This window comes from Gracilinanus agilis, chromosome 3, assembly GCF_016433145.1.
Source record: "Gracilinanus agilis isolate LMUSP501 chromosome 3, AgileGrace, whole genome shotgun sequence".
Taxonomy (NCBI): Eukaryota; Metazoa; Chordata; class Mammalia; order Didelphimorphia; family Didelphidae; genus Gracilinanus; species Gracilinanus agilis.
The window spans coordinates 201,469,265-201,481,220 of NC_058132.1; the positions used below are offsets into that span (position 1 = coordinate 201,469,265).

General features: G+C 42.5%; 1 protein-coding gene across 4 annotated transcripts in view; it reads right to left on the reverse strand.

Moving 5' to 3' along the window:
- BACE1 (beta-secretase 1) overlaps positions 1-4,464 on the reverse strand; it is a 40,726-nt gene extending 36,262 nt beyond the window's left edge. For all 4 annotated transcript variants that reach the window (XM_044669601.1, XM_044669599.1, XM_044669598.1 and 1 more), the window contains exon 1: positions 4,210-4,464. In XM_044669601.1, the coding sequence (XP_044525536.1) occupies positions 4,210-4,464 (255 nt within the window). The remainder of the gene's footprint in view (positions 1-4,209) is intronic.
- Positions 4,465-11,956: the final 7,492 nt, after the last annotated feature.

Genomic DNA, 11,956 nt, shown 5'->3' on the forward strand with positions numbered 1-11,956 from the left:
CTGTCTCTGTCTCTGTCTCTGTCTCTCTCTCTCTCTCTTTCTCTCTCTTATGGTCTCTCTTTATTTGTTTATTTTTTGGTTACAGGAGATGGCTTGCTGGAGATAAGAGGGGAGAGGGATATATTTGGAAATGAAGGTCATGTAAAAACAAAGAGTATCAATAAAATTTGAGAAAAAAACCTATACTGCTACACTTTTTATTAGATTATAACTACCCTGCTTCAGTTATCATATTATCTAGAACTTACAGAACCTAGGTTTTTGGAGTTGATCTGCCTCCTGTCTTTCCCCACTCCAATCTAGTCTGATGACCATGACCTCCAGATTACTTTCTCCTTTTCATCACATATTTCTTCTGGGAATCCAAAGGATAAAATCAAAACCCAACCTGAACATCCTTCATAATCTAGCCTGAATCTAACAATTCAACCTCATCTTCCATTGTTCACAAACGCAGGTCCAATCAGGAATGTATTTGTTTGTTTATGTGATTTCCCCTTTACCTATAACGGTGATGGCAAACCTATGACACATGTGTCAGCATTGACATGCATAACCATTTTTGATGACACACAGCCACATGCGGCCACATACAAAGAAGTGTAGGGTCACATGCTGAGGATGAAACATTTGCTATAGTGTAGTGTAAACACTCTGTGCATTATAGATGATAATTCTACCTATTTTGGTTTATTAAATACAGTTATATATTACAATTATACATTTTTGTTATTTAAACTATAAATATTGCAAAATTATGGTTTTTTTCTTGAAGTGACACACCACTCGAGTTATGCTCATTTTTTTGGTGAATTTTGATACACTAAGCTCAAAAGGTTGCCCATCACTGACCTATAATGTCCTTTCCACTATCATTATCATTTATCCAAACTCTATCCTTCAAGGCCTACTCTAAACACATCTTTTCTGTGAAGCCTTCTTTGACTACTCCTGTCCACAGTGATAGTTTCCTCCTTTGAATTCTATATCATGAACAAGTAAGACCACTTATTATACTTATACTTACTTTACACAGTCCACAACTTTGCTTTTGTTAAGTTTTCATGTGTATGTATATATTATTTTTTCAACTAGACTGTAAACTCCATGAGGGCAAAGGCCATGCCTTTGAATTCCTTGTATCTCTCTATTAAGCACATGTAGTGCTTAATCTAGTACCTTATACATAGCAACCACACAAATATCTACTGATGATTGGTATGCCTGCCATCTTTACTTTTTCAAAGGCTTTTCACATCTATTTTTATAACTTTATCCTCAAAACAATCCAGTAAGGGAAATCATAAATTATCATTCCTGTTTCATAGATGGAACAAATGAGAACCAGAAGATGAAATAATTTGCCCAAGGCAGGACTAGAATCTTCTGAATCTTAGGACAAAGATCTGGTAATTAGACTTTTTTCTGTTGGATTTTTCCCCTCAACCCCTTATTTACTCAAACAGTGCTCCCCTCTCCTTCCAATCTCTCAAAACCCATACTATAATGTAGCATTTCTCAAGAGTGGGTAATAGTTTTGGTTCTTATCCTAGAAACCCTATCAGATTATGTAGGATTCTGGTGTCCTTGGGTCCTTGGAAGTACAATGTGTTGGGCATTAAACTCAAGGTGAAAAGAGAAAGAAATCAGGATTTTCTTTTGATTTCATGACATATGCTTCATGTTACAAAGCAGGCACTTTAATGTTTGTGGAGTTCAGTTTCTTCATCTGGGAAATGAAGGCAAAGTTTCCTTTCTCTCTTTAGTTGCGAAAGGTACCAAAGAGATCATAGAAGACAGAATATATTTTCCTGAGGGCAAAAAATTGTAGGTGAAGCTACAGTGCCATTATTTGTATCCTCTCTGACCTGGGATCCTAAGGTATGATAGTGACCTTTGAGTTCCTTTCATTTCCCATCTGGGTGTACTTCTTTGGATTTCTCCATTCTGTGCCTAGGGATCTCTTCATCCAGCAAGATCAAATCAGCCTTGGTATTCAGACCCTTTCAGTACCCTCTGCCCTTGGGAACCCTCTGAAAGGAGAGTAGAGCAGAGAGCTCCCCTCAAAACCTCCATTTAGGAGTCTCCCTAGCCCCAGGCCAGCCATCTTTTCATTCTGCACCTGTGTGCCCTTCTTTTGACTTATCTATCCCCTCAACCTTTTCAGTTCTCTTTTTGTTGTTTCCCTTGTTAGATTATAAGCTCTTTGCACAGTGCTTGGACATCATGGGCACTTAATAAATGTTTCCCAACTGACAGACTGATTCTTAGGGGTCTTCATTGACTGGTGCTGCTAAAGACTTGGCCGGAGGAAGAATCATTGCTCCTAGGAGGTAGGAGAACAAAACATCGCTGTAACAAGAAGCCAAGGGTCTGTTTGACAAGATGGAGAAGAGTTGGACCCTGGTCGGGTCAGAGAGAAGCTTGGATTTCTGTTTGAATGCTGTTGGAGAAGTTCTGGGCAGTTTAGCAGATGTCACCTGCCAAACAAAACACACACCTCCACGCAAACACACACACACCCTTATGAGCACACAACCAAATATATACACAATCATATATAGTACATACACACATGCAAGAATCAACGTCCATGGAGAAACGCTGTAGGAATAGCAAGGTGGCTCAGTGGATAGAGAGCCAGGCCTGGAAGTGGGAGGTCTTGGGTTCAGATCGAACCTCACTTTCTAGCTGTGTGACCTTGGATAAGTCACTTAACCCCAATTGCCCAGCCCCAACCTCTCTTCTGCTTCGGAACCAATACTTAAAATCAATTCCAAGACAGAAAATGAGGGTTAAAAAAAAAATAGAAATGACCACCAATTCCCCGTGGCTTGTACATGGAAGTATGCATAGTTAGTTATGTACACACACAGCCCCTCTTCCCATAGACATATGTGAACACACACACACACAGCCAAACATATGTGCCTAGGCACTCCCACACATAGGGTCTGTGACGTGCACAGGCACACCCCTAGCATCACAAACTCTTATCCCCTGCAGAATCACAGAATTGCAGAGTTGGAGGAGGGAGGTGTTTTCTAGTCCATCCAGTTCAACAGATACATGAAAGGGATTCTTGCTATCACATACCCAACAAGTGGCTGTCCAGCCTTTGCCTGCAGGGATGCAGCAGCTTTTATCCTCAGCAACCACCTTGGAAATACCCAGCAGGATCAGTGAAATCCCACCTCACCTCCGTCCTGCTCCCTCCACAAACACACACTTCCCTACCTGCCCTCCAGGGGTCTCCTGCTCCGAGGAGAGCCGCCCTCCCCACTGGAGGGACTCTGGCTCCTTTCCCACACTTTGTCCTTTCCCCAGTCAGACGAGGTGGGGATGGGGGTGGGGCTGGTCACTGAGAGTGGGGTAAAGGGGAGGGAGGGACTACAGAGGGGACTGTCACAGGATGGGAAGCTCCAGGCTGGAACCTCCAGGGCACTGCGGAGGTCAGCCGGGATGGCCCAAGCCTGGGTCTTCTGGTAGCCCTGAGGCTGGGAGAAGGCAAAGGAGGGAAGGACAGAAAAAGAAGGATCCATTTTGTTCTCCAGTTCCAGTGGCTCTGGGATGGGACGCTAATGGTCAGAACCCCAGGTGTCACTTCCTTTAAGTCTCTCATTCTAGAATCTCCTCTAGAATCCTAGAGAATGGAATGGGCCAAGTGGTTGAGATGGAGGGAGAAGAGATTTGTGAGACGGATGGGCCAGTCTGGGAAAGGGAGGAGGGAGCTAAGAACTGTTCAGAAACCAGACAAGGATGCCAGATGCCCTCTACCTTAAATCACCAGCAAACTACCTAGTCTAAGGTTGGGGGAGCAGGGGAGTGGCAGGAGAACAGACAGAGAAAGTATAACCCTAGGCTGTAGCATTTAGTTTTAAAATAAAACAAAACCAAGTAGGAGATTGGTCCCCACCTTGGCTTAACCACAGAAAAAGTGGGAAGTGGAGGAAGAAATGAAGCCCAGGGCTAACTACGGAGAGCACCCACCCCGAAAGAATGCATAGTGTGTGACTGGTCTGGGAAGAAAGGTTAGGCTGTGCGTTTCCCAGCTTCCCACCCTTTCTCCCTAAAGTTATTGTCTCCATTTAGCAAAACAGTTCTTCAGTCTTCTCCAATAGCTCTAGGAAGTTGAGGCTGGGTTGGGGGAGCAGTGCCCTGGAGGCTGAGGCAAGGAGGGGGAGGTTGGGGCAGAGGGATGCTCCTTACCGTCTGTGGAGGGCTGCCCACTGTCATTTCCACGTAGTAGCCCTGTCCAGACTTGCCCCTCAGGTTGTCCACCATCTCTACGAAACTGCTTCTGTGGCTGAGGAGGCGGCTGGGCTCATCCAGCTCCTCGATGGCCTCCCGGGGCAGCCGGAGACCCAAGGGGAGCCCACTCTTCAGGGGGAGCCGGATTCCTGGCTGGGTGCACAACACCCCTGAACTCATCCACAGCAAGAGCCAGGGCAGGGCTTGAGCCATGATGCCCCCAACTCCCTCAGTCCCTCTCTAGATCCCTCTCTGCCCCCCTTTCCCCCCCCTCCCCCCTCCCCAACTCTTTGGGTGGTGGTGATGGGCAGGCTTCTCAGGAAAGGGAGCCCAGAGGCATTAGGATCCCACACCCAACAGGCTCACTCAGCTGCCCTCATGCTTCAGGCTTCAGGCATAGGACAGAGAAAAAAAAAATCTCCTGAGTGCGAGAGAGCGCCCAGCGCCACATCTAGACAGAGGCATGCAGCCCCATCAGGCATCTGGAAGGGGGAAGCTCAGGGCCCCTGGGGGGCTAAGAGTGCTGGGCATGGTGAGCAGAGAGCTTTTTGTCTTGTCCTCTCGGTAGATGTCGGCATGAGCAGGCGGCCAGGGGAGGTGGCAAGGGCTGCCCGGGGCTCTAGGCTCCTACAACCTTCATTTTCTGGTCAGGCCCCCATAATCCCCTAGCTCCCAACCAGGCTGGGAAGGCGGAAAGACTTGTGGCGGCTGCTGTCAAAGCCAAAGGGTTTTTGCTTTTCCCGGGGATTCCTGGGAAGTGTAGTCTTCCCCTGCCAGCCAGCCCAGCTTCCGGGGCAAGTTGGGCAGTCTTGGATGCCCTCTGCCGAGAAGGAACAAACTCTATTGGGAGGCTGGGCAGCAAAAGTTTATTTTGGCCCTGGAAGGCCGGGAGGGGTCAGAAATGTGGAGGGGAAAGGAGCCAAGAGAGAGCAGTCTGATTGTCAGGGTTCATGGAGAGGAGAGGAGCCGACCTGGGACAAAAAGGGAAAGTTTTTCCTGGGGTGTCTTGGGACTCTTGTAACTTTCCCCCTGCAGTTTCACCCTATCAAAATTGCCTCTCAGATCCTCCACAGCTGAAAGTATTACTACCTTTCCTATCTATATTATTTTTATAATTATTATTATCATCATGATTACTATTATTATTACCTTTATTAACAGTAATTCAACTTATAGAGTATAACTGTTATATTATCACCAATAAAAACTCTTAATGATAATAATAAAAGTTATAGAGAATAACCTTAAATTTGAGAGGGAGAATTCAGCTAGAAGATGAGGGGATCACAGGAAGGTAGTCGGGGCTTTTCTCCTGTCTTTGAAATGGTGGGGAATGCTATAGGTAACCACCACAATGTGTTCTTCAATAATCACTTTGTTTAATTTTGGAATATGTTATTTGTACAATGTAGAGGAAAGTCCCCTGCTTTGAGTCAGAAGACTTGCAAGATAAAGTAGTAATTGATGGATGACTTCAGCTCTTTCAGAACTCCAGGAAGTCTTGCTGGGCTAAAAGCAGAGCTGCTGATAAACTTGTGACTTGCCTGGAGGATAATTTCTTTCTTCAAAATATTGAGGTAGCCGTAATAAAAAAAAAGTTAGAGAAAAAAATGTTGAGGTAGAGATCAGGGATATTCTAGCCTATAAGGATCACAGATTGAGAGTTATATGTGCTTTACAAATATTTTCTCATTTGATCCTTACAACAACCTGTTAGGTAGATGCTATCATTACCTTCATTTTGCAATCGAAGAAACCGAGGCAGGCTGAGGTTGGGTGACCTGACCAGGGTCACACTGTGCCACCTAGCTTCCTCAGTGAATAGACCAAAGAAACCATTTCATCCATTCATCTTATTTTACAGTAGAATAATCTTTTTTTTTTTTAACCTTTATTTTCTCTTACTATCAATTGACAACTGAGGCTGAACCCAGGTTCCTCCTGACTTCAGGCCTGACACTAACCATTGTGCTGTCCCCAGAGGAGCAATCTGAGGCCCAGGGAGATTAAGGAATTTGCTCACAGGGCAGCTAGGTAGCTCAGTAGATAAATGCCAGGTCTGGGTTCAAATCTTACCTCAGATACCTCCTAGGCAAGTCACTTATCCCCAGTTGCCTAGCTCTTACTCTTCTCCTGCCTTGGAACTGATACTATTTGATTCTAAGAGAGAAGATAAGGGTTATTAAAAAAAAAAAAGTAAATTTGCTCAAAATCAAAGAGTGATAGAGATAAACTCTGAACCTTAGTTTTTTTTTTTTTTTATATCAAATCCAATCCTTTTTTTTTTTTTTCCATTACAAGATGGAGATTAGGAATAGTGAGAGTTCCTGTGATTTTGTTGATCAGGAGTTTAACCAGTGAAGGTTGTCACCTTTTCTGCAGTTTTAGTTCTTAGAGATCAGCAAGAGCAGAGAAGTTAAAAAGATCTGCTCAGAGTCACACAATCAGTATGTGCCAGAAGTACAACTTGATCTGAAGTCTTCCTGGCTCCAGGGAGAGTTCCCCATCCGTCCACTTATCCACTCTGAGTAGTGGTTGCTAAAGGGAATGTCCAGAACTTCAGGGTAACTACTTGGTTCCATCCTCCAGTTTATGGTAGGGGGTTGGGTGTTGGGGGAAGCCAAGCACCATCTGATCTTCATTCTAGATTTCGGGAGAGTAGGTTTCAGAGAGTTCAGAGGAGGGACGAGTAGGTTTCCACAGCCTATATTTCTACAGGAGAAATCAAACCAGGAGAGGTTGGAAGTTTTTAAGAATGAAATTCTGAAGCTATAAAGAAAAATAATCAGCTATTTGATGTGTTATCCAAATCAAAAGAGAAGGTAGGGGAGCTGACTGGAGAGACCGATATGAATGTCCTTGGAATGTGACCACCAGCTCAGACTTTTTAAAGGAGTGCAGAAGATGGAAGTAAGGTCCCATGACAGAAGATGAATGAAAGAGTATGGTTGGAGTCTTGTAAAAATAATGTTAGGAACACTAAAGCTCACTGTAAGTTGAGGCTACTGCAAGAAAAATGGCAGGGCAGCTCAGTGGCTCAATGGATAGAGGTCTAGGCCTGGAGTTGGGGGAGATGGGGAGACCTAGGTTACAACCTGGCTCAGACACATCCTAGCTGTGTGATCCTGGGCAAGTCACTTAACCCCCATTGCCTAGCCCTTACTGCTCTTCTGCCTTGGAACTAATACTTAGGATTGATTCTAAGGCAGAAGGTAAATGTTTTTTTAAAAAATGGACAAAGACTTTTTAAAGTTTTGTAGGAAGCAAGAGGAAGATCAAAGAAGGAATGAAATCATTGTGCAAATAGATTGGAGTTACAAATGGGAAATATGCTTTTATTTTCCTTCTGTTTTGCCTACCAATGAAAGCAATCTTTGAATTAGGAAAAAAGGGCTCAGGAATGGTTAAAAAGGATAAGTGAGGACCTATGATTAATCATAGCAGTAATAGCAATACTAGCATCAATATGGACATTTGCAAGTTACTTCTGAGGAGCAGCATGGTAGAGTGGATTGGCGGTCTGTGGAGAGAGGAATACCTCAGCTCACGTCCTGTCCATAGTACGTACTAGTTGTGTGATCATGGAGAGGTCATTTAATCTCTTAATATTTCATTTTAACTTTCCTTTGCTTTGCTTTGCTTTCCCTTTTACCTTCTGTCCCAGTAACTTGCCTAGGGTCACACAGCTAGGAAGTCTCCGAGGTCAGATTTGAATTCAAGAACTGACTCTTTATTTATTGCACCACCTAGCTGCACCCTGTTTTTTTCAGGTAATTTTCCAAGATATAGATAAATCTAGGTATAGATAAATTCTGAGTTACTACTCTGCTTCCATGGAGATGAGGAGCCATGGCAATTGTCTCTGAGTATTTCATAGGCCAATGAAGAGGGATCAGACTTGTTCTGTTTGTCCCCAAAGGGCAGAACCAGGAACAAATGTAAGTTTGATGTCAGGAAAAATTTCCTAACAATTAGAGCTATAAGAAAGTGTAATGGGCTATTTTAGATGTAATTATTCCTGCCCACCCCACCCCCACCCCTGCCCTGGCCCAGCGCCCCTTAATGCCAGTGCTTTCAATCTGTAAATTATTTCCAATATATCTTGCTCGTAAGGAATTATTTTCATATTGTCTCCTCCGTTGGATTGTGAACTCCTCAATGGCAGAGACTGTCTTTGGCCTGTCTTTGTACCCCTAGCCCTTAGCAGTGCCTGGCAGATTAGGAGAGGTTTACTAGCACTTACTGACTAGGGATCTTCAGGTGGGATCTAGATGACTACTTCAGACATTTTGGGGATTCTCTTTTAAAATGTTTATCCAGATTACGTGGTGATACAATTTTTAAATATTCATTTTCTGATATTTTGCAATCCATGTTTTTTCTCTCCCTCCCATCTCTCTTCCCTCCCTAAGAAGGCAGGTAATAAGAAGGCAGGTTATATCATATAATACATATTTCCATGTTCCTCATGTTGTAGAACAAGACATATTGTTTACACTAGAGAAAAAAGTATTTTCTTTTTTAAACTTAATTAAATTAATTAATTTAGAATTATTTTTCCATGGTTACATGATTCATGTTCTTTCCCTCCTCTTCCCCACCCCCTTCCCATAGCCAACGTGCAATTCCGCTGATTTTTACATGTGTCATTGATCCAAACCTATTTCCATATTATTAATATTTGCACTAGGGTGATTGTTTAGAGTCTACATCCCCAATCACATCCCCATCAACCCATGTGATCAAGCAGTTGTTTTTCTTCTGTGTTTCTGCTCCCACAGTTCTTCCTCTGTATGTGGGTAGCGTTCTTTACCATAAATCCCTCAGAATTGTCCTGGGTCATTGCATTGCTGCTAGTACAGAAGTTCATTACATTCAATTGTACCACAGTGTATCAGCCTCTGTGTATAATGTTCTCCTGGTTCTGCTCCTTTTGCTCAGCATTAATTCCTGGAGTTCTTTCCAGTTCACATGGAATTCCTCGGAGGAAGTATTTTCAATTTGTATTAGTATTCCATTTGTTCCTGTGGATATTCTTTTTTGTCATGAGTTGTCCTGGATCCTTGTTTGTTGATAGTAGTTAAGTCATTCACTGTTGATCATCATTCATTACTGTTCTTACTATTGGGGGAGATTCTCTTTTGAGGATTCACAAATTGGACTAGATGACTCCTTTCAACTCTAAAACTGTAACCAGGATGGTGAAAGACCTAGAGATTATATCTCTGGAAGATGGGTGGAAGAAACTGGATACTTTTAACTGAGGAAAGATTTAGAGTTTAAATGATGACTACCTTTAATGATCCAAAGGGCTGTTATGCAGAACACTGATTAGACTTCTTAATACTAGGAGCATGGGTAGAAATTGAAGAGAGGCAGATTTTGGTTCAATATAATGAAGGACTTTCCAAAAGTGAAACAGACTGCCACAAGAGTTAGTGAGTTACCACTTAGGTTCTTCAAGCAGAAATGATTACTTTTTACAACTACATGTTGTAGAAGGCTTTCCTTTCAGTTATGGGTTAGACTAGATGTACTCTGAGGTTTTTTAAACTCTGAGATTTTGTAAATCGCAAATTGGCTAAGTGCTCCCAAAGTTATTTAGTCTATCTTTCTACCCATTATTTCTAGTATCTTCCTTTTGTTGATTTTCCTCAATTTATATTGTATATATAGCTTGTTTGTACATTTTTTTTCATATTCTCTTCTCTATTAGATGGTGAGCTCTTTGAGAGCAGGGATTGTCTGTATTTAGCCCAAATGACTGACTGGCACAAACTTGGTGAGGGAAGAGACAGATCTGGATATCCCTTCCATTTCTACTATTGATGTGTTTGTTGTTTGATCTAGGACAGCCTCCCTAACTTTTGATCTTATGAATTTTTCCATCTACGAAATGAGAAGAAAGTTCCCTGTCTATTCCTCTCTGGTAAGGTAGCCATGGACCAAAGAGATCCTAAAAGAGACAATGTATTTTCCTTAGGGGAAGAAAGTGATAAAATAGAGCCATAGGATCAATGTTACTTCAAGTCCCTCTTGATACTCAATACCTAGAATGAATAACTCTGTCAATGTCAAATAATTGGCATTATATTTAAGGAAATACTTTAGAAAAAGAACTAATGGTAAAAAAAGATTTTTATTGTTGTATCATGTATAATGAGGAAAAACTAGAAAGTACATGTGCCTGATAAAGAAAATCAGGAGTAAGCTAAGGGACCATTATTTCACACTCAGAATGACTTGGGGAAATGGGGAAATCAAGTGAACCACAGGGTAACTTGCTAAAGGGCATTTCTTAGATCTATTGCTGAAGGTGAGGAAGGGGCTGGAGGGCACCACTCACAAGACAATCAAGATAGTGTCTTTTTTCAAAACCATCCAGAGGTTCATAAGAACCACAGGTCTCACAAGAACCACAAGTAATACTTGATAATGATTTAACTTTTATATTATTTTTCCAGTTTTTCCTTTTTATACAGAATGAATAAATAAAAAATATATACATTAAGTGCTTGCAATAGAGCAATTAGGTGGCATAGTAGGTAGAATGCCAAACTTGCAGTGAGGAAGACTCATTTTCCTTAGTTCAAATCTGGCCTCAGATACTAGTTGTGTGACCCTGGGCAAGTCACTTAACCCTATTTGCCTCAGTTTCTTCATCTGTCAAATAAGCTGGAGAAGGAAATAGCAAACCACTGCAGTATCTTTGCCAAGAAAACTCTGAATGCTGTCATGAAGAGTCCTACATATCTGAACAACAACTAGGGTTTTCAAAGGTAGGGGTAAGCAAGGTAGCATCTGCCCTCAAGGAGCTTACAGACTAATAGAAGGCAATACATATAGTGAAATGGTGGCCAGGAAGATGTTTTAGCCTGCATTGTCACAATGCAGGATAGTGAGTGGAATCATAGAACAATTGATCCTTTCTAAAAATGATAATGTGAATTTGAATATTTTTAAAACTGGAAGTTATAAGGGGAAGGAGGCAGAAGTGAGAGAGGTTCTGTGTTTATACGGAGCACTGCTATGCTATCTTTAAATACAGAGTCCATTATATTTATCTGTGTTCATGCTTTATTCCTCTCCTAGGCTATAAGTTCCATGAGGGCCAGACCTCTCTCTGTCTCAAATTTTTATGTTTCCATACGCAGCAGGCGCCTAATAAATGTTTGTTGACTGCTGACTTGCTTGATCTTAAAAATTTCCTCATTTGTAAAATGTGGGAGTTAGACCATAAACTCTGCTCTAAATACCATCATCCCGTGAATGTTAAAAGTTTTATGACTCTTAGAGATGTATAAATCTAAAGATAGTAATTAGTTAATCAAGCTACTGATTAATTAATGGAGGCTAGGAATATAGTAAGTTGTCTCTTTCCATCCTGGGGTAATGTTCCCGCAGCTCAAACTTTTTCCCTATGAACTCCGAACTAACGCCCACCGTTTACCCTGAACTACAATCTCCATCATGCAACGGGCGACGCACAGGGTCCACACGTAACTGATGGGACTTCTAGCCAATCCAACGCTACCGGATGCTTCAGCCGACCTATAGACTGGGGATAAAGGCGGGATTTTCCGTTGCTAAGCTCGTCCCCATCCCGGAAGTATTTGTTGGCCGCTGCAGGGCAACACCCCGGCGTCCCTGGAAGCGGGGAGCCGGGGTGGTGCAGGGGAAGCTGCGCGGAACCGGAGGCCGGAGG